The sequence below is a fragment of the Acanthisitta chloris genome, unplaced genomic scaffold (genome assembly GCF_000695815.1).
Source record: "Acanthisitta chloris isolate BGI_N310 unplaced genomic scaffold, ASM69581v1 scaffold13343, whole genome shotgun sequence".
Classification (NCBI taxonomy): domain Eukaryota; kingdom Metazoa; phylum Chordata; class Aves; order Passeriformes; family Acanthisittidae; genus Acanthisitta; species Acanthisitta chloris.
The window spans coordinates 7,858-34,401 of NW_008666642.1; the positions used below are offsets into that span (position 1 = coordinate 7,858).

The 26,544-nt window shown below is 36.4% G+C and overlaps 1 protein-coding gene across 1 annotated transcript in view; it reads right to left on the reverse strand.

Annotated features, from left to right (window-relative positions):
- The window catches only part of LOC103799865 (small conductance calcium-activated potassium channel protein 2), a 41,272-nt gene that overhangs the window by 7,202 nt on the left and 7,526 nt on the right, over window positions 1-26,544 (reverse strand). Inside the window, exon 2 of the mRNA XM_009072217.1 lies at window positions 8,643-8,784. Within this exon, the coding sequence (XP_009070465.1) occupies window positions 8,643-8,784 (142 nt within the window). The remainder of the gene's footprint in view (window positions 1-8,642; window positions 8,785-26,544) is intronic.

Here is a 26,544-nt window from a genome sequence, read left to right on the forward strand (position 1 = left end):
GGTAGTTCTTAATTACTGTAAACCTTCTTTCATCGGCTTATGAGAAAGCAAATTATCTCTCAGACACACCAGAGATTGTTGCAATGGTTATTTTCTCTGCCTGTCATTTTTACTATGCTACTCTACTCTGTTCACCTATTCTCTTCTCTATGGCATCACATACAGAATATATGCCCTCAGTTGCAATATTTTTATGACTCCTCATGGATTTGTGCTCTAATAAGCTCATTCAGACAAAATCCTTAGCATCATCTATTTACTTAGGAAAAGCTCCCTAGAAACATAAAATCTATTATATAAGTTTTTTTTCAAATTCCTCCCCTTCTTTTGTAAGATATTACTTACTACAAAGCCTAGCAAAACTAGTGAATGTATATCAGATTCTGGTATGCCAAGATCACTTTTTCTGATCCTACATAATGCCTCCTTGTTCCCTATTCTATTTTCTCTATGGGCATGGCAAACTGTTCAGGAATTTGGACAATGTATTTCTACTGTCTTTATACAGTTCTGGTATCAACAGGATCAGTAAGAGTCCTGAAATGCTACAGGAATATAAATAACAATAAATAAAGATGGTAGGTCTGTATTATCCAATTAGACTGTACATATCATACTAGACCTGACTTTGTCTTTTTTCTCCTTCAGATCCTGCTGTGGTCTGACAAAATTATATATCAATATACTTACTGTAAACTATACCAGCTTAGATGCATTTAGCAGCCTAATAACAGCCATCTGTCCACTTCACTGATGCAGCCCACTCCGAGCTTTCTGCTGCTATCAGCAGAACCACCACACCAAAGCAGAGTAACCCAAAGTTACTACAGAGAATTTTACATTATGCTAAACCACAGCAGACACAGCTATGGAAGCTGGATGGGAAAAAGCTGCTATTTCCCAAAGTACCTGATGAGGGTGAGCCTATGAAGTCTACATCAAGACAATGCCTTTACTGTCACTCACAAATTCTGACTGAGGATTCACACTGATGCAATACACAGTGATTGCAAAACTTCAGGGTTCAGACTTCAAGTGAAACCTTGCATTCACATCTAACATTCTGGTAAAGGCTCGGTTTTAGAGATAACCAAAGAGAGGTGCTTTCAGTTCTTCAACTACAAGGTTACCTAAGGCAAATAAAGTTTAGAACTGGCCATCTTCAGTTAGCACCAAAAGCAGCATCTGGTCAGTAGAGAAAGCCTGTACTCCTCAAAGTAAATACCTTTGGCATTTTCACTTGGTTCTTTCTTTAATAAGGTTCCAAAATACCTTTACAAGACAACAATGAACTGAGCGATTTCGGCAACCGCCTGAAGGTTATACACAAGCCTGGGAGGTGGTATTGGTGAGAAAGGAAGCAACACTGTTCATTGGTCTCAGCTGAAAGTCTTCTGGCAGCTCTGGTTTACTGGACTAGAAGTGAAGTGCAGTCTTGAGTTGCGTAGGTGTCACAAAAATGTCCTGCTATACTTGCCTGTAGCTGAAAGGAGGCAGTTGCCACATTTCTTGCTCACTTCCCTTGGGATCCACTGAGGGAGAGAGAAGGTCCGCTTTGCAGACATATGGTTCTGGTGGGAAATTTAGCTCTGCACCAGAAAAGGCACAACATTCCTCCTGCTGCTCTGCATAAAATGAAAATCCTGTAAGAATTTAAACAGGTATTTTGTTCGTTTGGCTCACTAAAAGGTGGACACATGGGACCACCAGGGGAAGGGAAAAATAATTGAAAAAAAATATTGCTTGAAGTGAAAAAACCACCTCTCCAAAACAAGCAATGCAAGAGTTGAGGGAGGAATCCATCCACAAGACAGACAGAAGCTAGGGAAATGGTGTTGTATAAATGTGGTTTTGCATTTGTCATTGTTTACTGGGAGAGATGTGTAACCTTGCAGAACTGAAACAAAATAAGATGGGTAATAGGACAACAACTATGCCATCTCTTAGCCAAAAAGGTGACCTAAAATAGTTTTGCATTATTTACACTTTCATATAGTCAGTATTTGTCTGGCTACTATTGTCTTCAGTGGAGTTTGTCTGCACCACATCTAGAATTTTACTGCACCATTTAAACTTCTGATCTATATGAAAGTAGACAAGAAGATTACTTTACTTCTAATTATTCCAAAAGGTTTCTAACAATGTTGCAAAAATAAAAATTATTAAGGTCATTAAATGTTATGTGTAAGTGTGAAATTGATTACTCTCTCATACAGTAAAGGGTAGTTGTAAGTAGGGGTGAAGTAAACTTCTTTTCTTGAGTAATGCAAGCTGGGTACTAGGAAAGGCATCTGGGACAGCACAGAACATGATGATTGATAACATGAAGACAATATCTCTTCTACAGGGGAGCCTATAAATCACAGTACTGTAACTCAAGAGAAGTCCAAAAACTGAATGTGCCCTGATGGCTGGGCTTCTGATAAACCTTCAGTGGTCATAACAGCTAAAAAAACCCTGGTGATCAAGGCAGTTTACACCAATGTGCAAAAAACCATTTTGCCAAGCAAGGAGGTGAAGTCCGATTTCACTAAATAAGCAGGCTCAACTGACCACAGGGCTGACAGAAAACATTAATTTAATAATTCAGGGTGGTGGCTACTGGTGATGTTCTTGTTCAACACCTGTGTTGTGAACACAAGAGTTTCATGAGAATATGTGTAAAAGAATATGAAAATTTCTGTATTAAATCTCAAGTTATTGCGGATGAAATTACATTTTTTCAAAATAAAGCAGAAGTTTTGCTGTAACAGCCATCAGCTCCAGTCACATCTACATAAACAAAGATATCATGGGACAACAGCTGCTTATTCCAGCCAGGACCTAACTGCCCTTAAACTTGCTGAAATGCATTCATAACTAGACCTAAGTGGGAAACAGTTCCCCTACCCTCTGACACTTCAGAAACACCTGGTACAAACTAAAGATGTCCTGGGAAGGTTTTTTCCATTAATATTTTCTAGTTCTAAAACAGGGCCAAACCTTCCAGATTTTGTTTGCTCAAATGGAGGTAGAGCATCTTCTGTTCTCACACATTTCAGATTACTGTTCTAACCATCACCACTTCAGAGATCACTTTTTAGAGATTCTCAACTTGATTTTAATAATTTATTCTTCTTTACTTCAGTTAAAAATTTCATTCCAACACAACACAGACATAAAATAATCCCAAATTAAGTTTGTTCCTTACAAAAGTTTCTATTTTTGCAATCTGTTGTGCTAGAACAACAATAGCAGAGGAGCCGAAGAATTTCTGAGCAGCCCAACTTTCAATAGCTTCATCCCTAAGAATTCAAGCATTAATGACTGCCTTCTCTAGATTACATTTCTGCTCAACATGCTGTCCACTTAAATTGTACTATGTTAGTAGGAATAAACAATCTGTTCTGAATCCTGATGTCACTTATTACTGAATTATTGGAACCAACTGAATTATATTCTAACATATATCTGACATATGGACCTGAGATGCTATCAATTTTTATGAAAACCTTTACAGATTTTCTGTACTTCAAAGAAACCGAAAACCGAGCAATGTTCTAGACTTTTGAAATTCCTCTCATCCACAAAACTATTCACCACTCTGACTAGAACTGAGTTCCTTTTCAGCTGTTTTAGTACAATTCAAAACACATTTCTGTATTTTATAAACAATTACGTTTCTGTAACAAATTACAGAATTAAACAATTTAAACAAAAGTTTTCATAAATTGTACAATGTTTTAGGCATTATTATGCAAAAAATTTATGACCTTTTTGTACATTATCCATAGAAAGTTCTGTAAAATAATTTTCACATTTGACTGCTCAAATCTGATGTTTCCTTTCTTTTTCTTTCTCAGGACTCAACCCAGAAATACACAGACAATGTTAACTACACAGTTAGAATATACTTCCCTCCTCGTCTCCCTTCTTTATGATCTAGTAATTATTAAATTTCAAAGATATTACAGTTCAGATTTTGCTATCAACAGAAATCATATGGTTAAAAGCTGTGCTACTCTAGGTGCCATGTTCCTCTTTTAGATAGCTCTCTGTATTTGTGGGTAAGACCAGGCTGAGTCTGCAATAAAACTACATGCACAAACACCACAGTTTAACCTTAGATGAAGAGTGCCCTATTCTCATAGCAGAAACATCTCATCCTTGTCACTCTTTTCATGAATTACAGGAGTGAAACTATGAATGTTTAGAACTAAATGCAGACATCCACAGGGGATTAAAACCTGCAGCATAAGAAGCTTTAAAATCAGACCTGATTAATTTGTGGATTCAAAATTTAGAACTGATAAATACTAGTATTCCTAAAGCCAGACTGTACACACTGATTGTATTGCGACTACTCTAGCAAGATGTCTTCAACTACATGAGTGGTGGTCAAATTCTGTAGCTAAAAGATGCCACTTACAAATTTTATAAGAAAGAACTCTAATCTTTTCTACGTCTATCATATAAATTTAAGGAACCTTCCTTATTTATTTGGGTCTTTCATAGGCCTAACAATCTCTTTAAAGTTCATTTCAATAACAGAAGCAATTAAACTATAATTTCAGCATTAGCAAGGCAGACGCTCTGAAATAACAGCTATTTCATATAAAGAAATCTTAACCAAGCTAGATGCAACCAACTTGTGCATCCTGTGGCAGGACAACTGCAACTCATCCATTTTATTTGTAGTAACATAGCTTCGACCTACTAGTGCTGCATGTCTGATTCTAACTGTTGGTGGGTGGCTCTGCAAGAATACTCTGCATCCTTAGCTTTGTATCATAGAATAAATGCCCCAGCTCACCATAATGCTGGATGCAAAAGGAAAAAAGTCCTTCTTAAACCTTGTAACAGATCTTTGTATCTGGAGTTCGAAGAATGGACTGTCATTTTTTTTTAGGCATAAACCACAAAAACTTACAAAAGTCTGTAAATTTTATCCATCTCAGAGTCCACAATTATGCATCTTCCTGTATCTTCTCAAACTAGCCCCCTCCTTACCAATTTCAACTTACCTTCTTTAAAATTTTGCAAAATTTATCATACTCCTGATAAGACAAGGAAAGTTTTGCAGACCACTTCAAGGTTGTAACTCTAAAATGCCATTAAGAAGGTGGAAGTCTTGCCTATATAAGAAATTCAGCTTAGCAACTGCACGAGCAAAGTGCTCCACCTGTAGCTGAGCTCAACCTGCTGACAAGGATCTGAGAGATCTGCTGAGGTGTGCACTGACAACCAGGCATGGTGCCTTCAGTAGGCAGACAAAACTCTGACAAGCTGCATGGCATGGTGAAGATGCCATAGGTCTCCCCATTTCCCCTCTATCCTGTTCTGGTAACAGTGACAGCACTCATGTATCTATCCATCCATCATACTCTTGTAGACCTACCTCATGTATACAGAGGACAGAGGATACTTGTGTTATCCGATTTATAGTCCACCTGGCCTATAGTGTACCACTGCTGCCTAGTGAATCTCATTGGAAAACACTGATTGGTAATTGAGTTGATGTATCCAGTTCAGTTTCACTCGCTTGTCTGTAAAGTGTCTCTGCATTAACCCACCCTTGCATTAAGCTGTATCAGTATGTTCAGGAAAGTTTCTCATATTTAAGTGCTTTGCAAGATCAAAAAGTTGTTCGATGTGACTGCATATTTTTTCATTGTATGCCTTCTTTGTTCACAGGTTTTCTTTTGAAAAAAAATTCTAATACATTCATCAGACTTCTTTGCTGTGTTACTCTCAATGATTCTCAAGGTATTTTTGCTTTTGGCATAATCTGAATAAAAACAAAGATTTTCTTATTTTCCAGCAGTGTGTATTTGTAGAATTTAACAGATGCCACTTGAACCAGTGCCTCAGAATAGCAGTAGTTACAGTTTCAATAGCGAGCACTACTTGGTGCCACCAGCAGACTGCATAAAGCCCACTTTCCAGTCGGGAAAACAAAGCAGGATTCAGCCTGAGCACTATTTCCATTGCACAGAAAACAATCCCTGAGACAGAAGTCAGAAGACATTCAGGGCGCCCTTTCTCCCTTAGAGTCAAGGCACCAAAGGAGCCCTCTATGGGCCACCAGTTCTGCAAAGCCACTATTATCTCTTCAGTGGTCTGTATAACTACTTTTGTATTCACAGGTATTTCTATTCTCCCTTCCACCCTTTTTAATGAGGACATTATCCAAAAGCAAATGCTCTGTGGTATTTGGTATTGATCACACTAATCCAACAATGTATTTGCTACTTCAGATGCTATGGAATTGCATTTCCCCTCTTAAAATCACATATTGGGTTTCATTTTGCTACATTCATTCAAAAAATTATCCTGACATATCTTTTAATTTGACCACCAACCACTCTTATAGAAATAAAAATCACTAGGTCTGTTCTGTCAGGATCTTATATTTTCCACAACAAACATAAATTAGTTACTGTCCAAGTCCCAGAAAAGTACCTGGTTTTAAAGAACGATATTCAAGAACTATAAGCTTTTTGGTATTGCAGGTTAGGCTGGAAGGGAGCTCATTATTGTGTTTACTGCTTCATACTTCATATCTCTCAGATCCTTTACAAAAACAAACACATCAAAAAAACCCAGAGTAATTTCATCATCTGACTTTTTCCCAGTGCTCCATAATTTTATTCTCAAAGATGACATTAATGTAGTTAGGGGTGAGGCTTTCAGTACTGTTTTACCTGGCTCATTTTTTTGTTAAGAATGTTTTCTGTGTCTGGAAGTATTTAGCCCAAACTCATTACCATGAGATTCTGATTGGAGCCATTCTGCTTCCAAAGCAGTGGCAGAATTTATAATCATAGAAAAACCGCAATCAAAGACATGGTGAGTATCATTCATGCATTTTACAGGTTTCATTTTCAATAGAATCTTGCTGCACTTATGAAATATATGCCATGTGTGAAAATGGTATACATTTCTCAGTACTTCAGTATTTCATGAAAGCACTGCCACACATCGTCATATATCTGAATTCAAATGGTGCTATAGTAAGTAAAACAACAAATTCAGTTTATTATTTCAGCTTTCGTGTGCTTCATTCACAGACATATAACATTTACAATAAGCTGTACTACATTTTTCTGATTCTATTTTTACTTTGTTTTCACCGTAATAAAATAAGCTGACACAGCTATTTAAAATAATGGTTCGACTGCTCCTATCATTTGCACTAGCAGAAATGCAACAGCAGTGTGAAAGCCATAGTAATTAGTATAATAGTACTATCCTAATTGCATTTCTGCAGGGCTTCGAAGGCCCTAGATTTATGTACAGTAATATTTCCTTCATACCGAAATGCTGTAAAATGTTGAGCAATTTGAGTGAACAAAATGATCTGATACCTACATCCTTCAAGCATTTGCTTCTTAATTAACAGTGCTACGGAAGAAGGAAGACTTTATAACAGGGTTCTGTCCCCATTCTGCACATCCCCACAGCAATATACACTGCTTCTCCTTATCTTTTCCTAATGCGTTTATGACCACATTTTATCCTCTCTGGCATCAAAATCCAACACAGAAAGAGAAGCAAAGACAAATACCCCAGAAGATGGCAGATTTGAGCTCAGCCAACAGCCTGTACAAAAGCCTTCTGAGTCATTCCTCTGATTTCAGCCTTTACCTTCCAAGTGCACTACAAACTCTGTATTTAAGGAAATATGTTTTTTCTCCCACTAGCAAAATTTACTGGAAGTCTTTCTCAATAGGTCAAAGACTTGAACTGATGCTATTTGCTTTCGGCCACAATCCCAATATAGCTGTTTTAACACAGGTAGACATTGGAATTACATTAGTGATAATCAATGCAAAAAATTCAGAAGCAAGTACGTATCTTAGTATTATATACCTATATATATGATAATCATTCTGCCTTTCTCATTCACAGGGACATTGACACATAAGTTGTTATAAATAAAACCAACAGAGTCTGGAGCTTGTTTACTTCTAATTTACCATAGATATGCATAAATTTCCCAGACATTTTAATACCTTGCCTTACTCCCTGGCTAACTTTGAACAAATGGTGCAATACAGAAAAATTAAAAGCAGACATGAAATACAGGTAATAAATATATATTGAATATGCATGGCCTAACAATTACTGCATGGTATCAGTGGTCACAAAACCACCTCCTGTGCAAACTGCACAAGATAAATCCACTTAAAGCAATAGATTGCTATGGATAGTGTGTTATTCAGCTTGTAAGAAAGAGACTATAAAACTATGCTCAAGCAAAATGCTTTAGGAGACTAGCCACCATCATGTTTCTTTGTTTGTAAGTAACTTAATTTTAAGAAACAAATGAATATTCATGATTAGCACTGGTCCAATTACACATGTCCAAAGATGATCAAGATTATATGATTCCTTAACATTTAAAAGACTCGAGTGAGATTTCTGAAGCTATGAATTCTGTCATGGTGTAATTTGTTTCTCTGTATTTCATTACACAGCTGCTAAATTTTATCTAAAGAAGAAAACTCCATTCCATTACCAGGAATGAAGACCATGGGAATGGTGTGAATAAGTATTAATATTCTACAACTCAGCAAATAAAAAATTCTTTAGGATTAACAAAAGTTTTGGGATTAATTGCAGCAAATATGATCTTGTATCCAATTAATAAATTCACTCACCATAATTCCAGTAAGTAAACAGACTCCTTTTCCACAGTATGTATTAGGTACCATATCCCCATATCCAATAGATAGAAAAGTTATTGAAATTAACCACATTGCCCCAAGGAAGTTGCTAGTAACATCCTGTTGATCATGGTATCTGAAAAGAGGAAGAAAACAATTTCTTTATCATTAAAATATTTGTCAAATTTTTGTGCTGTGAAAAAAATTGCATTAACTGGTCATACAACCATTCTTGTATTCTATTTCCTTTTAAAAAGCATCTATATAGAATTAAATAAAACTCAAATACAATTACACCAGCAGTATAAAAATAGCACCACTAGTACTGTTACTCAGGATGGTTTATAATTTCATTATTATCATTAACATTGCAGAAATCTTTTATAAAAAAAATAGAATCTCTTCATTGTGGGTACAAGTCCTGCTCACACTCTGTAGTAGCCTAATACCACTCTACTATAGCTGCTTCAGTCTGAGACAAATATGAAAGTCAGAAAAGGTTGCGTGCACAAGCAGACAGCAGAGCACATCTTCACCTCCTTGGCCTGAATGCAAGTCTTAGATCCAAAATCTAGTCATGAGCTATCACGTAAATTCTGACTTAACCTACGGCCTCCCCTCTCCTACCATATGTTCAAGATAAATAGATAAATTGTATTTCTCATCATCAATAGACCTTTACCCTAACTATAGATAAACCTCCTTTTTGCATTAAGTCAGCTATTAAGTGGAATTTCATTATTTGCTGTTTGTTTTAGTTTCAGTATCCTAGTGGAATATATTAGTTTCTACCTTCAAAGATTCAGATTAATAATCTTATCTTCAAGTGACATATATACCTAAAAGACTCTGAAGTTATAAGGGCACATTTTAAGTCTAAAAACCTGTTGTCACCACTCACTCTGTGGGGGAAAAAATGCCTAATAGCTTAACATAGGTGGAATTTTGCTCCCTGGACAGTCCAGCTCTGCCACAGACACTGTATGTGGCAGACACTGCAGACTCAAGGTTGCAATCACCCCTGCAGCTGCTGTGAAGCCTCAGGTTAAGTATATGCTGTTAGATTTCCCAAGGGTATTATTTTAGCCAGTCCCTAAAGCCAAGTCTCACAGTGGGTCACAGAGGTCGCAGAGGGCCATTAACGCATTAGTTCACAAATCCACAAACAATGCACTTTCCACAACTGAAATGACTGGTTCTGTTTTCTTCCTTACTGGACAGCAGTGTCATGACAGAGCAAGAACGCTGAGTGAGCACATGGGCACACTTGGGAAATTACCTATTCCCTCACTTGTAAGATAGTCACTATAAATATCTGCAAAACACCATCTTAAAAGTCCCACCTATGTCCCGATCATTACAGTAATGTAAAAACTCCACAGCAATCACTCCAAAAAAGTGTGTTCCACATTTTCAATCTCCTGGTGTCAGTGTAGTCTCACATTTTATACAAGCTTTGAAGTTTCTTTTTGTTCCACCTAGAACAAAACCTAGAACAATGCAGTAAAAACCCATATCTAAAGCTCCTAAGGATGACAGTGACACAAATAATGATAACCACAACAGCAACACAAGTAATAAAAAAGAGAAAAAAATTACAACAAACTTAATTTAACTCTTAACCATACAGCTCTGTGCAACAAAAAGCAATCTGACATTGCTATTTTTCCAGTCTGCCCTGAATGTTACGGATTTTAGTCTCCACTTAACAAACTTGGCAAACAACAGCTGTGAAATATATAGATGCAGGGATGGAAAAACAGTCATCCCACCCAGGAACGAAGTCTATATATCTATCATGCTAGTCCCTACAGAGTATCATGTAGGTCATATGACCCATAGGGTCTGGATGAGCTTCACAGAAGGGCACTAAAACCACAACACATTCTCAGGCTAGCAACTCAGTTAAATACTAATAAATGCTCACATAAATATTCACAATAAATTTCTTTAATGCCACTCTTTGGATTTTGAACCTGGCCATTTCGATACTTCAGATAATAAAACCCAGTTTTCCTATGAAGATGAGAATGCAATGCAATGGCCTTAATTTTTTCTACATTTTGTCGAAATAGCTACATCCTTACAAAATTTCAGCCCTACATGGTGCTAATTTTAGAAATCTTAATATGACCAAAACCAGAACATTCAAAGACAACTCACTAAATTCCTAAAATAAAGACCAGTTTCACATAAAGAATGCCCACATGTCTCATGCCTTTAACAATAGAGGGAAAAAATAAAGGAATCTTTATCCACTTATCCTTCTTTACCAATGCCAGAAAACACACAATCCAGCCTATACACAGATTCTTTAACAAAGGTGACACACGGTTAAATTTTTAAAAGTAGATCAGTTTTTCAAGTTTCATTAGGGACATGGAGACAATTAAGGTTCCCTCTAGATGAACTATTCATTAAAGCTATCTGTATCCATATTTGGTAGCACACTTCAAGGACCTATTCAAATGTTTTAATCTTTTTAGCTCAGGTCTACTGGATTTCCTACTCTGAATATTTCACCTGGTTGTGGTTTTACGATTATAGTTCGGCAATCAAACATTGCACATTTAATTTAAAAATCAGCATTAATACTTACAAATGACTTTACTATGTCTAAGAAACAAAGGATATTTTGTTCCCTCTCTATTGCCTCAACTGCTCAAGCACAGCAAAGCATGCAAATTATGTACTTTGCCTAATTTAATCTTTCTACAAAACCAAAAAACTTTTTCTCTTGCAACTGTAGAGAGAAAGTTGAAGGGGTGAGTTCTCGAGTTAAAAATCTGAATGTAAAATAAAGACAATCTCAATGGATGTCACTCTCCTGATAATCCCATAATTTCTTTGCTAGATTTATAGGAAGATGGTTTGCCTTTGTTTTGTAGTATTTGCACACTCACTCATGATTTTTAAATCTCTGGTTAGCAATTCTATTGCATGTCTACACCCTTCTGATTTTCGTAAGATTACAATCGTGCCAGCATACACTTCCAAGTGCTTTTCATTAGGCACCACCATCACTTGAGATTCAAGCCTGAACAAGCAAAGGCAGAAGAGTCTTCTGCTATCCTGTGTCTACAATCAGGTAGAAAATTATTACATCTATGTCTAAATAGGAAAAACAATTTAAAAAGTAGTATTTGTAGCATCTTATTTGTATAGTCATGGTTATGGCTGAAAATTAACAGTGGAGGTATTTAAATTGTTTTGTTTTGAGGAGGGGGACAGAAACCAACCCATTGTCTTTTTGACTTGCTTTCAAAGTTATCCCAGCATTAAAGACTGAACTTCTCCATTTATGCAGGGAATAATAAAATGGACACAAAAGAAATTAAACTTTCCCGTATTTCCTCATAAGTGCAGATCTAATGTGTAGCACTAAAGCCACCAGAACACCTGAGAAAATTAATTTCTACTACTGTATCTTTCACTTCACTACTGAGACTATCCCCAGTAGAGCCAATTGCAATGGACATTACAGTGAGGAGAAAAGCCATCCACAAGAACAGCTGGAGCAGAGCTGTCTTGGTCACTGTCAGTTGTCATAAGCCACTATAAACATCTCCTCATTTCAGCTGGACTGTGAAAGACAGCTTGGATTTAACACATTCCAGAACTCAGCTGTAGATTTCCTAAACGATCCATTTACTCTGTATCTGAGAGTTTTGAAATCTGACAGGAAAACACTGTATCAAGAACAGCTTGGAAACCCAAAAGCTCAGAAAGTAAGGAAAAAGAAAAAAAGATTTTCTTTCAGCAACAAGTTCCACACAAAACAAAATCCTGTCATTACCAACCAAATTCCAAAACACAAGCTTCTCTGTCATTAATTTTTATTTTTATAAAGATACGGATTTTTAGAATTAGAATCACTACAAATATATTGATTTTAATATTTAAAGCCTGCTATTCTTGGTCAATAAAAATTTGGACTAGAAAGACAGTGAGTCACTTGAAGATAGCATTTAACTGTTAAAACTGCAGCTACAAACAAGTTGATTTTCATGATTACACCCAGCCTCACATGGCAGCAGAACAAAGGGCCATTCAGAAAAGATATGGATTCCCCCTAAGTAGAAAAATCCTAGGCTGAAGTCACCAAGGCATAAGAATTATTTATAACACTCCTTTTCTAATAAGGAATACGCAAGCAGGCAGGTGATGCTGCTGGAACACGCTACTCACCAGGCAATCATCATCCTATGAAACACCACTACCCAGTTCTTACCAGCCAGCATATATAAGTCCTGACACTACTCCATTTAAACCAAAAATAGCTGAATTACTGTATTTGTGCAAAAATAGCACAGCTCAATTCCTTCTCAAACCAAACTGAGTGGGAGTTTTGTAACGCATCTCAGAAACACATGAATATATTCATCTGATGACAATACTGCAGTGGCTTTAGTTGACAGAAAAATATTTCAGATACTTTATCAAACAACAGTCCTTTTCTTCTGGTTTCACTGTTGGTATAATGATTTTCAGCACTGCCTCCCTTCAGAATTATGTTCATATTTGAAGATGTTTCATTTAAGCTGCACACAGTTATCAAATACTGACATCTTGACATCTACGACACATTCATCTTAAAAAGTGATGAATAAGAAGAAATCAAGTACACTATTAAGCCTGACCACTGGCACATTAATTCACACTTAACAGCTTCATTTCAGTGACATGGACAGGCTCTGACAACTTTGCCATCTTTGGTTTTGCTTTCTTGAACAAGTCAAGGAAACAACTAAAATTGCTTGGAAAGGTGACCCTTCTTGTAGGGAAGAAAATAGCCTGCTTTCAGCATAAACATGAAGAAATTCCTGTCCTGTAGTACAATGGCAACCCAGGCTAAGTTTAGTCTTCTCAAATCTGATAAACTTTTAGACTAATAACAGCTGGAAACAGGCTCAGCCCATTAAATTCGAAACTTGTTAAGACTCCACTGAGGCACTGATTGATCTAACCAGCTATTAGAGCTTCCTCACAGTATCAGTCCATTCTGTTATTAGTTGCCTTTTTAGTCTTAGTTAGATGGTAAGTATTGGCAGCTTTTTATCTGTTAATACAGTGATGGTAACAGACAGGTCTTTTTATTCCTTCTCACTTCCTCCTGCTTAAAAGAAAGGAAAAAAAGAAAACCACAAGGGCACTTGGAAGGAGCAGTGGGACTCACTAATACGATGAAGTCAATGGAAGAAATTTTGCCTACCTTGACAGGTTTAGGGTGAGAAGGTAAGCTTGAAAAGTGCATGTCACTCCTTGTCTTTTTTCCAACACATCTGTTGATGCCCCCCAAATATTTATGAAATATGAAAATGAAAAAATATTCTTGCCATAAAAACTGCTTCATGTAAGTACAAAACACCACAACAAATGTCTAGATTTCAAACAGACAGACTCACAACAGTAGCAGCTCTTAACCCAACCAAAAGCAATGACATGAGAGTAAGCTGTCTGCATTGCTTCTACAGGATCAAAATGTTCATGATTTTACTGTTAAGAGTATTTGTAGGCTATTTACAGCAAACTAATGAAACCAACTGAGAAATGTGAAGTATCATTACATAATTAGCACAAGTTAGTATGTTAGCTAAAAAGGACGGCAAGAAATAATCTAAAAGAAAACAAAACAGAGGAAACAGAGAAATCAACATAAAACCAGTGAGATGGCATGTTTTAAGAAATGTTATCATTAGTCTTTAATTCAAATTGCAGTTTAAACATAAAGTTGAAGACATAAAATTATTAAAATTCCTAGCTCTGCCAGATACTCATGTGTGAATGCTTGGGCAACGGATAACCTGCCAGTAGAGAAATCAGAACTATATAGCATTTTTTCAAAGGGTACCAAACTTATATTTGTCCTCCACTGGTAGACATCTTGCACTGTCTTCCTGATGCTGTGAAGAGCTGTGTTCTGCTAAATTGATATACCTGTCTGCAGCCAAGTAGATGGAAAGATTGTCCATCTTTCCAAGAAGCCATTCAGCTACAAACTCAAAGTTGCCGCTGCTCCTTAAAAGTACCTGATTTCTAATTCTTTTTTTTTGACCGGCATTCAATAATACTGTAAGACTGTTAATAAGAATCCATTGAATCAATTCTACAAGTATTTGGAAACTGGGAAAGCTTTAAATTTGTGACAGACAGCAATTCACTAAAAAGAATAGGAGCAAAGACAGGAGTGCTCAGTATTAATATACAAAAAAGTAAACCTGTAACTAAAGGGATAACTACTGCTTCAGAAGGTCTTAGGCTATATGAAAACACTAATGTGCCTTATGAAAGTTTTCAGATAGTTTCTTAAGGAGAATTTTTTCTTGCCTCAATTAAGAAATACACCCACCACCCCCCAAAGCCCAACTTTAGTACTTATCCCACAATATAGGCATGTTCTTACTCCCACTGTGTTCTTTTCAGCATTTTCAAGCTATTTTGTTTCTGCAGTGGCTCAACGGAAGTAAAATTGACATAAGCGGGACCATGATTTCTAGGGTGATTTTTGTTGTGTGGGGTTTTTTTGTGTTTGTTTAGTTGGTGGGTTCGTGATTTATTTTGTTGTTGTTGTTGCAGTTTTGTTTGATTTATTGTTGGTTTTGGGGGGTTTGTGTATGCGTGTGTTGGGCTTCTTGGTTTTGTTTGTGGTTTTTTGTGGGTTTTGCTTGTGGATTTTCTTGGGGGGGGTTGTTGGGGTTGGTTGGTTGATTTCGGTTTGGTGTTTTTTTGTTTGGTTTTGTTTTGATCTGGGTTTTTTTTGGTTAGTTTCCACAGATGATCATTCAAAATGTTTCCATATACTGTTGTCATGATTACCCATTCCAGAATTTTTAATTTGCCTTGGTCTTAATCTCACATTTCAGATGCCAATAAAGCAGCCTAATAAAATTGCTAAACTAATGAAACCTTAAAAATGTAAAAATTTATGCTTCTACTCTTCAGCATTTAGAAGCATAATAATAAAATGTTTGGAAATTTAATCTTAACTGTAACATACATATTTACTTCCAACATGCTTGTTGGGACTCAGTAGAGTAATAAATAGTGCTAAATATCTTGGAAAGCTGTACAAAGAGTCCTAAACAAACCCTTATATTCTAGAGACCTGAATGAGCTTTTCCTGCAGCAGAGTTTTTTAAACATATAATCTGACTGTTTTGAAAAACAATCAGGGTCACTGTGCCTAAACATGGCTTATTTTAATAAAATGTGCACAAGAGAAGTAGAAGAGAAATTAAGGTCAGTAGGAGTACCTTTGTGACTCAAAGAAGACCGCTGAGAGTAAGAGTAGCAGTTGTCATGAAGGTTACATGACTCATTCTTCCAATTTAAAAAACTTACATTAATTATTCTTTGTGCACAATTTTCTATAAGTATTTAATTTTATTATATTCAGACCATCTTTCAGACAGATCGATCTCAGCAATAGATAAATTTGTTTACATCTGATAATATTCTTTCACTAACAGAAAGAGTTGTCATGTTTCACAGGGTTGCCTTCAGATTTAAAAAACTTAACTCTCTAGCCTTTCCCTATATACATGTCTAGAGTCTGCAGACAAACAAAGCATGCTTCATATGGCTGGAACTCAGAGGCAAACTGAGGTTCTAATGGTTGTTCGTTAGGTGCTGTATCAGGAGTAACAATCAGCACCAAAACAGTACAGGCTGGAACAAGCAATATTCATGAACTTTGATGCAGGTGCTACAATGTGCTTCACAATTCCATGATCATATACGACTTCTTAGTCTTCCCAAAAACACACTAGCAAGTTTTTCAATGCAAAACGCAACTCTGGTCCAGGCTCATAGTGCTCATAGTGCAAAATACTTTATTGTAATATCATTTTATATCTCATTTTTTTTGGAAATGAAATACCATGTTTTAATTTTTCATAGCTCTCTGACAGACTCTGAATGAAGGTAAGATCTTTGCTACAGCTTATTTTGGCGATCTTAACCTTCTGTATTTTCAGCTCCATACTTCACAGTTTGATTAGCCTTCATGCTCAAATCTCCAACTAAAAACCAATGAACTCAAAGTCCTCTATAATGACACGTGTTTAAAAATAAATCTCTTAAATTAGACATCCAAAACTTGCGTAAGACCACAATTCTAAATTTTGCCAAAAATAGCGGCATGTCCTGAAGCAGCAGAATAGCCTGTTAAATGTCTCAGTATCCACATACAAAGCAACATGGAAAAATTCTTAGAGAACAGACAATCGACTGGGCATTCCACAAGGCACAAGAAAAAGAGTTGTTGATGCCCTTTCGCTATTAACAGCTTAATGATGACAGCATGGACCATAGGTAGCAAACTAGCTTTAAGGCTCTTCTCAAGCAAAAAGCTGATTCACATCAACGTTCTAATCTCACTGTTCTGTTAGGATACAGCTTGTGAAAGTATCTCAGAATATATTTTTAAAGCTATTTGAACTTTAAATTGAACTCAAAATGGAGAGAGCATGATGGTCTAAAAGTTCTAGGGCAGGAACTATAAAAGGGAATGTGTCCATTAAAATCCCTAACAAACCACATTTGAGTAAACATTAACTCTGCTTTCAAATCAAAATTCAACAAGCAGTCAGAAGACAGGACTCAGACTGCAAACACATTGACTATGAGGAATAAAATACGAAATTTTTAAGAGCTGCCCTTTCTGTAGTCTTCTAGATCATCTTTATCAAATATGGTTCTGTAAAAGAAGCTGCTATAAATACACAGCTAAAAGAGTATTAAAATATATGAACATAAAAGAAGTAAATTGAAGTGACATAAACAAACGAGGAAAAACTTCTGTCTTTCAGCACTGCACTATTCAATCTGATTTTAAAAGATATATAGGTCCATGTCTATTTCCTTTCTGCAACTGTAATTTTTAAACAGTCTGATCTTTGAAATTTGTCAATACAGTAAGAATTACTCTTATTTTTAACATTTGCTTCAATTTTTCAAAGTCTGCAACAGCATTGGTTAAAGCTGTGTTATGACAGAAATATGAATCGTTCAAAATCAAAGAGTTTCTTAATGAGCTCTACTGTGAATCATTTGTTATATTCAGTAGCAACAAACTCTCTTCTTAAGTTTTCCCCTATCTTGCATTTTGCATTTCCTCTGGAGATACCATGTTACTATTTTCTACATAAGCCCCCTCAGATGGAGGAAAGGTTTGGTTCATATTTTTTCCCTTTTTTTTTTGTTTTGGTTTTTGTTTTTAATTGAGATCATCAGAATCAACTGATATATAAAGAATCTGAAGTAATTTCCTGAAGAAAAAAATCAGAAATAGAAGCTTTAGAAATCAGACACAGAATTAATCATTACGCACTGTAAATGAAGCCCACAGTTTTTTTCTGACATAAAATGGCAGAACTAGGTAAAAGTTAGTCTTTCTTTTCTCCTGTGAGTGGGAAAAGAGGGGGACAAATAAGGAAGAAGGGATACTATACAGCAGAGATTACCCTGAATTCTCCAAGAAGACTTTTTGAGCACTCTGAAGGGACTTTTCTCTTATGAAACTAATTCAATTTATTACAATGGAAATTACTATTTTTTAATACCTTGGTTTTATACAGCAGAAGCTGATGTATTGCCTTCTATAAAAAGGAATGAAGTACAAGCTCATGTTCATAAAGCCTGCTTTTTTTCTCTCGGTCCAAATTTCATGAGGATATCAACAATTTTACCAAGATACTTGTGATAGGCAATGTAATGGACATTCAAAAAAGATGACAAAAAAAGGTAAAAAATTAAAAAAAGCCCAAATTTCCTTTCCTTTAGAAATAAGAAAATCAAAATAACAGGTTCAAAAAATATATGTTCTGGATAAACTTGAGAATAAAACTGGTTTATATACCACAGCATCTCATAAGTAAACTGTTTGAAAAATCTAGACAGAGTTTACTAAATTTGAGTGAGAGCAAAAGCCTGCAGTCAGTGCAAAAGACTTTACTGACTGACTCAGGTTTGGGACTAGACTCACCGTGTATCATGACCACTGCTGGAGCCATACACTTAAGTCAGCTAAAGTGCACTTATTTCTTGAATGTATTTTAATTTCCTTTATGAAAAGGAAAGACTGTATTGAGTTTAGCTCCTGTATGTCACATTGCTTGAAACTAGACAGACTTTACAGAACACTTACGAAGACCATTCCAAACCCAAAGTCTGTGTACAACTGAGAGTCATCTGAAAGTTGTACCAGATCTAGCTAACCGTTCATTAATGAAGTACTGGGGACAGTTAGGACATTTAATGTTAGGAAACATAAAGTACAAAAATGTAACTATATATTGCTACATAGCAAATCAAACAAGGAAAGCACTTGTAACATAAGTATTTTCCACTTATTTTTTTATGTATGAAACTTCAGTATGAGGTTGTCAATATTTAGAAAATAAAAGGGGTCTCCCCTTTAAAATTCTGTTCATTTCATAAAACCAATTAAGGCTAGGAAAATCCTTTGGGGTGAATTTTTGTGATTAATCTAGAGATGTTCATTTACAAGGGACTGAGACAGTTTATCTGCATAGAAGATATTTTTGTGACTCTCTGTTGCCCTATGTCTTACAGTAGAGTGAGTGTGTACAGAGATCAACATCTGCCACAAGGTTCTCAAGGCAAATGCAAGTTGAGACAATACCATAGTTTTAGACAGGCTATCAAAAATGTAATATAACTGTATGTAGTACTTAACTCTGGTGATGATAATAAAGGAGTATCATGCTCATTTGCTTGTACAGAATTTTGCAGTGCCAGATTTTAAGACAGGTGTATTGCTCAGATAAATGCACCCATAAAGAAAATACTTAGGAGACTTTCACCATATTATGTTAAATATGCTGGATGCAATTATGGGGTTTTTTACTCTGCTTTAGGTCCTGGCATGTTGCCATGAAATTCTGTAATACTGGTAGTAAGTTTATATAATGTCTGACCCTTGTACTTTCTTTCCTATTTTATCATTACAAAGATTAAAATCTGTTTTTTTGCTTATGATATTTTTGCTCCTTTTGTTTGTAATTTGATTTCAGGAGAGAATCACTTTTGTAGGGATCATCCTCATTCAATGACAAACATTTCCCATAAAAAAATAAACTTTTCTTGTAGTATTTTCTCTAAAGACCATGAACATGAGAGAATACTTTCTACTGATAAACTGTTTACCAAAACCATTTGGTTGCCTAATATCTTGGCCTTCATTCATGACATTCTGACGGCATTTCTATTGATTTCAGTGATGCACTGAATAAAGAATCAAATTCTGTGCTCTGAAGGAACTTGAGCAGATGCATTCAGTAAGAAAGCCAGTACATATTGTCACTCTGTTTTGTAAAGGAGGGGGCAAGTCTGGATAGAGTGGCAACTGAACTTACCTTTTGCACTATCTACACTTGAAGTATGAGTCTTGCAGTCTCTATGTCATATATCTGAACATGCTGGAAAAATCCTTTAATAAACCAGAAATTATCTAATGTCTATTGTTTATGCGCAACTTCATGCAAAACATACAGTAGATGTGAGAGGTATCTATGTGACTTTCATACTTAAACTGAGTTCTTGGGTCATGATTTAGACAGGCAAGCACATAATCAGGGGTTGTGCTTAACTAAGCATGTACAGGATAGGAACATTTGAATTTGGGTATGCTGTCTGTAATAGTACCACTTTGCTATGAAAACTAGACTTAATTTTAACCGTTACTAATTACTCCTTTTTCAGACTGTGGAATGGTTCATAAAGGTTGTCAACACTATTAGTATTACACTGCAACAGAGAGTACAAGCACGAAGATGAAATGTTAAATAAACTTGAAATCTAACTTAGAGCGCTCTTGGCCCTAGAAATGAGTTCACTGATGGGACAAACACAGGGAAATGTAAAGCAGGTCAAGTTCTAGCAAGAAGGATGCTGCCCTTAGGGAGCTATTAATCCTGTTCCTTTCACTTGTTTAGTGGAACTGGCCTTCAGCAAGACTTTATGTATACAACAGAAATTCAGTCCAACGGAAAAAAAATCACAACTTTTCTGGTGTCTTAATTGTTTCAGCTGTTCTGCTTCATAAAAAGGATCTGCAATTGTGATTTGAAAGCATCATGAAAGACACCAAAAAGAGACCATTTAGTTTGAGTTTCTTTCCCCTCGTTTCAAATGAGCAATGAAAACCAGCTTACAGACAAAGACACCTTATTCCATTAGCAAAAGTCCATGACATTAAGGAGTAAACAGGCCTGAGATCTCAGCAGAAAATGTTTGATTTGGGAGAGAAAGAGTAAAACTAGGCACTGAACTGAAGATGTGTGTGCCATTCTAGTAGAGCTCAGACCACTTTATGCAAAGTTGTACCTCTGCAGCTACAAAACATTCGTTGTAAAAATTTATAAACAAGTGTATGTTTTTTATATATATACTAAAAAGTTTTCCTGTAAGAGTTCAGCTACATTTGAGTGCTACCTTTTATAGAACTCAAGAAATGATGTGACTAAAAGCAAAATTATCTTTCATCTTTAAAATAAAACTTGCTTTTCTCTAGATTGCATCTTTTGAGTTCCAGAAATTTAGTCATGAGTCCCTCAGAAGGGGAAGAGGAGAAAGACTTCCAAATATATGGACTAAAAATCTCTGGAAAATACATGAGATCTACAGTCTTGCTTTGCCATACCATACAGCTTCAGTCAATTTCTTCTTTAGGTTCTGGATTCACAACTGGAGAAGTAGTTGTGGAGCTGTGGTACAGCCACACAGACTTCTGCAGGGAATGGCCTAAGTTTTCTGAATATCTTTCCCCAAAGCACGAGAAAGAAAAATGTAAGCACACAGAATTAACAACATTTTTCTCTATTTTTACACCTCTCACTTTGTTCCTCAGAATGAGTATAGCATCTCTACCTGAACAATTATTTTTAACAATAGAACTTTTTGCTCGGTAAGTTCAAACGGTTTTGTTATTCACAATAAGGACATCACACCAAAAAATAGCACTAAACATAATTCTCTGCTTGGAATAGACACAAAGAACTTAAGTGACTTTGGTCAAGGTCACAGCAGAACTGTAGGATGGATTCTCTATTTCATGCTATTTCCAACAAACCAAACAACTTCTAGATCATTAAATAATATAATTTGCCACTGACAGTTTGCACTGTTTAATGTTTTTGTGACTTTATAAATTATTTGCATATATTTAGCATACTTTTCTTAGTAACCTAAAACCTTCAGTGTTCTACACTATCAAGAACGTTACTGCCACTTAGCTCAATAACAGCAAAGTGTCAGAGTTGATCCCACTAAAACCATGCTAACATTATTCTAGTATAAATTTGTATTTTCCATTGAAAAAAATGAAAATTAACTGATAGAATGTATAGTTCCTGGTACAGATTGTTGTGTCTCATGCAGACACTAGAACATCAGGACACAGCATCTGCTTCTTGGACTGTTATCTGTGCTAGATCTCATTTTCTAAAAATCAAGAGAAATCATACTCCTTGACATCAGAAATACAATCACTGAAGGACAAGAGTGTCCTGCTGTGGTACACTGACTGCGTCAGCAGATCCTCTGCCTTCCAGCACACGAAGAACAAGGAAGGCAACTGATGAGATCGGCTTGCAAGGAGCAAATACCACTCTATAAGAAGCATTATCAAGAATTATCATGCACAGTTTTTGTTAAACGCTTGTAGGCTTGGGAAAGTAACAAAATTAATGCTGCATTTATTACTGAGAGCTGGCAAGTGTCTTTGGTGTTCAATTAACTAAATGTAATATATAATTTGCCTTCGAACACCTTGGAAAGAATCTAATGTGAAAGACTGCAATTTAACATCAAAGTTTAAACAGCAGGGATCACAAGTTTAGAAGCTCATTAGTCTGAAGGTCTATGATGATTTTCAGAAAAGATGAATGATTAAAAACAGAGTTAAAAGGAAAAGACATTTGGACATGAATACTTGATCTGAATTCTTACTGTTCAATTTCAGGGAATGTTGCATCCCTGATTTCAGATTGTGGGATGCTTTGCCAGTTACACCTACTGCAGTCTTTAAAGTGTAAAATAATAATACGTCACCTTGTGGTGAATTAGAATTTTAGGTGAGTTTAACTTAAGGAATTAGAACTTAAGTATCTTGTATCCTAAATTCAGTAAAAAGTTAAATTGTTTTTATTAGAAGGCTAATATTTAATGTAAATCATTTGTAGAGTTGTTTCCCACATGTCCTATTGCATGCCCAGAAATAAGTCGTCCAGCCCCTAGACTGATACTAAAGTCAGAAATTAAAACATTCTGGACAATTCTCAGGTCAAGCCAATTAAACTAGAGAGCTTACAAACTGGTAAATTTACATTATTCAATAAGAACAAAATGCAGTGACAGAAGGACATGGGACAAAGATTAATGTCATCCCTCTGTAACTACCAAAAGCAAGCCTGAAGCTTGATGGTGCACTTGCTGAACAGCACCTGCACCAGAGTGAAGTCCACATTCTCCTACCCCACTGCAAACCCAGCAGCTGGTGTGCAACGTGTTACAAACCTATATTTAAGTTTCTCCCTCAGATGCACCACAGCCAATTGCTGAATTCAAAACATCGCCACTGACTCCTTTGACATTACTGATTATTAACCAAGACACCTTCCATGCTCTGTTATACCTTTTGCCAGAGCTGGACCAAGGGAACAGCTTCTCTACTTTAGAATTAATTTCCTATATCTATCCTATACCTAGCAGAGAGGTGACAGCAGTAGAAAGCCAAAAAAGGACAACATGCTCAGCCAAAATCCATTTTTTTCCCCCTCAATCAGCATTAAGTTGCAACGGGGCTATAATAATGCTTTTTTCCTTCCACATAAAATTCTTCTGTTTAACACTTACACAGCACCTAAGGTAACACTGTATTTTGACTTTTTGATGTTTCATTTCATTTACAAACATCCAGACCATATGGGACAGCTACAACACAGGAAACTATGGGCAGAAAGCATTACTGACTTGTAGTTCTTTCGGCCAGCAAAAACAAGGTACTCTTGGCAGGTCTCTCTCATGTTTGTTAAAAGGATAATAGACTTTAAAGACAACAATTTCGCATCAGTTAAAGTCTTGTAATAAATGACACTTCCATATCACAGAACTGTTAACTCCTAGATAATTTAGCAAGAGTTATTCAATCAGTACCCACTCCTGAACACAGATTTTCATGGCACAAAGCAAATTAGCATATGGAGAACATGAGATCACCAGGTTATATTTGAACCATATAGGTTTTGACAGCTGAGTATCAAACTTCTAAGGTTTCTAGTCACATCTCTGCTTAAATATTTGCTCTATTGTGCAACGACCAGAAGCACATTACTTTTTAACTGTGGCTTTTATATCTTTCTTAGTCTGCTATTGATCCTATGATCCAAACCCAACCAAAGATACAAGGAAGAAATGAAATCAAAGTTCAGCTCCTATGCTCAAAAGCAAGATGTAAATTTTAACTCATGTTCCAAAACGGACATGCATAAGCTAGCAGTACCTTGGGTCACAATCACTAAGTTTTGCTATAACTGAAGAGAATGACACCCCTTCTGCTTGAGAGGAATGGTCTGTAGCTCAAGGATTCAAGGTCATTCCCAATGTGGACAAGTCTAAAGTCCAATAGAAAAAAAGAAAACAAAGAGAGAAAAACCAAGATGGCCATTCAAGCTGGTTGGTCTGACGGAGGTCAGGAAGGATCATCCAATCATAAATACCACCAGCATGGGAAAAAGTGGTAACACAGCTGCAAAGGGAGAACTGTGAAGGCCAGACCCTCACTGCCTAGCTCACTCCTGCATAGCCAGCAGAGTCTCTTTTGGTGTCTTACTCAGGTCGTAAGTGTCCTAATGTTTAGCTTCGTAGTTCACTAAATTCCAGCTAAACTTTTGGGTGCATTATTAAGTAATAAGTGCTTTGCACTTTCAAGCTGCACATACCCTGCTTGTAGAGTCTCTGCACCTGCTGAAGATGCCCAAATAATCTGCCACAAGAGTGATCAGTACACTACAGACAAGGAAATTGAGGCATCAGTGCAGTAAGTGAAAACCTTTGGATTGCAGAGATGGTTCTGAAAAAGCTAGATTTTAGTATCCCAATCTTCTACAAAATCCTGATCTTTGAGAGACTGTGTTTATTCAGTCTTACACACAAGTCTCATTTCCTAGGTTTTTGAAATCTTTCTGCTTTGTACTCCAAAGTAAAACTCAAATTATTTTTAATGCAGCCTGTCTAATGAGACAAAACAAGTGCAATGGAACTACATTTGTATCTATTCAAGTTTATAATTATTAAAAATATTCTTTACCATGATTATGGCCTGCTTTATTACACCATCATAACAAAATAAACACTGGTGAACATATCATTTCATTCCTAAGTTTGGAGCACAATCTTGCTGTTCTGGCATACCCAGAAACCTGCAAAACCTATTGTCAGGCTTGTACACAATTCCTTACAACTCAAACTTAAGTTTGTACCCAAGGCTCATCCCAACAACTTGGCATGACTTGCATGATTACACTCACAGGATGCAATCATTTTAGTTCCATCATCAAAGGCTTTGAGGCTAGTGCAAGCCCACTGGCTTCCCAGATTTTGCACCAGGTTTCAAACCAGCCCTGTGGCACTGACACCATCTATTACTCTGCGTATTCTTATCCTATTCAGATAGCTGCTACTGTGGCATATTTGAAGTACTTTTTACCTTTATTGGACCTTCCCAGGGATTAGGGACAGGTCTCTTTTGCTGTCAAGCTTGGCCACAAAAGATAACACTTCAGCCCTGCATCACAAACACGCTGTACAATAGTACAGCACAGAGATCTGTTTAGTGCCAGGCCATGCTAACTCAGCCTGATGCAAGATTGCACCATAGTGCGGTGCCTGGTGGTTGCACACACCCAATAGGAGCACATGTTCACTGACCCTACTAAATAGTGGACCTCCAAACTAACATGAATGTATCTCCCCGTCTGCAAGCGAGACTACAGACGCTCTTGTCTCGGGCTTCTCCACTTTGGGCAGTGAGTCTGCAGGGAAAACATGCTAGCTAGAAGGGCATAACTCCTGCCTGGTCAGTGTTCTCAGCACAAATAGCACAGTCAGAATCGATCCAAACTGAACAGTTTGTCCTAAACTGCTCTATCAACACGTGAAGGTGTTTGTCTTCACCTGAACATTTCCAGTTTTCAGAAGTGTTTTTTTCCTCACTAGGAATTATTACACTTATTAGTACTGCATCATCATATAAATAAGTGTTATTCTTGGATACCACTGTGCTAAGCATTGTGTAAACACAGTTCAAAGACAACCCCTGACTCAGAAGATTGCAACTTAAATAATCTGAGATACCTGTCCAATTCACACTGCTCTGATAGCTTCAGTTTTTCATTAAAATGCTTCAATTCAGTGAACCACTCTTGTGGAAACCCATAGGAATTTTGCCAGTGAATTTCATTTAAGAACAAAGCATAAAAAGAAATATTGGATATCACTCTGTTTTAAAGAAAAACAACTGCAAGTAGATTAATATTATATTATCTAATTCAGGAAAGTTCTCCACTGATCCACCTATAAGCTCCGAACTTGTATAATATCATTGGTTTTGGAAATGTAAGCGTAGGTGATGACACAAATCAACACTTGCACAGTTAAAATATGAAGAAAGTCATGTATCATGACCCTAACCCCAAACTCTTTCTTAGTGAGCAATTAGCAACTGAGAACACTGAGACCCCAGCAACACAGACATACCCCCCTGATAGTGACGGAGAAAAAGGGAGAACAAATGTCTTAAAAAATGCATTCCTTGTGATTCCATTAGCCAAATCCAAATGTCTAAAACATACTACAGATGTGAGAATGTAGGATA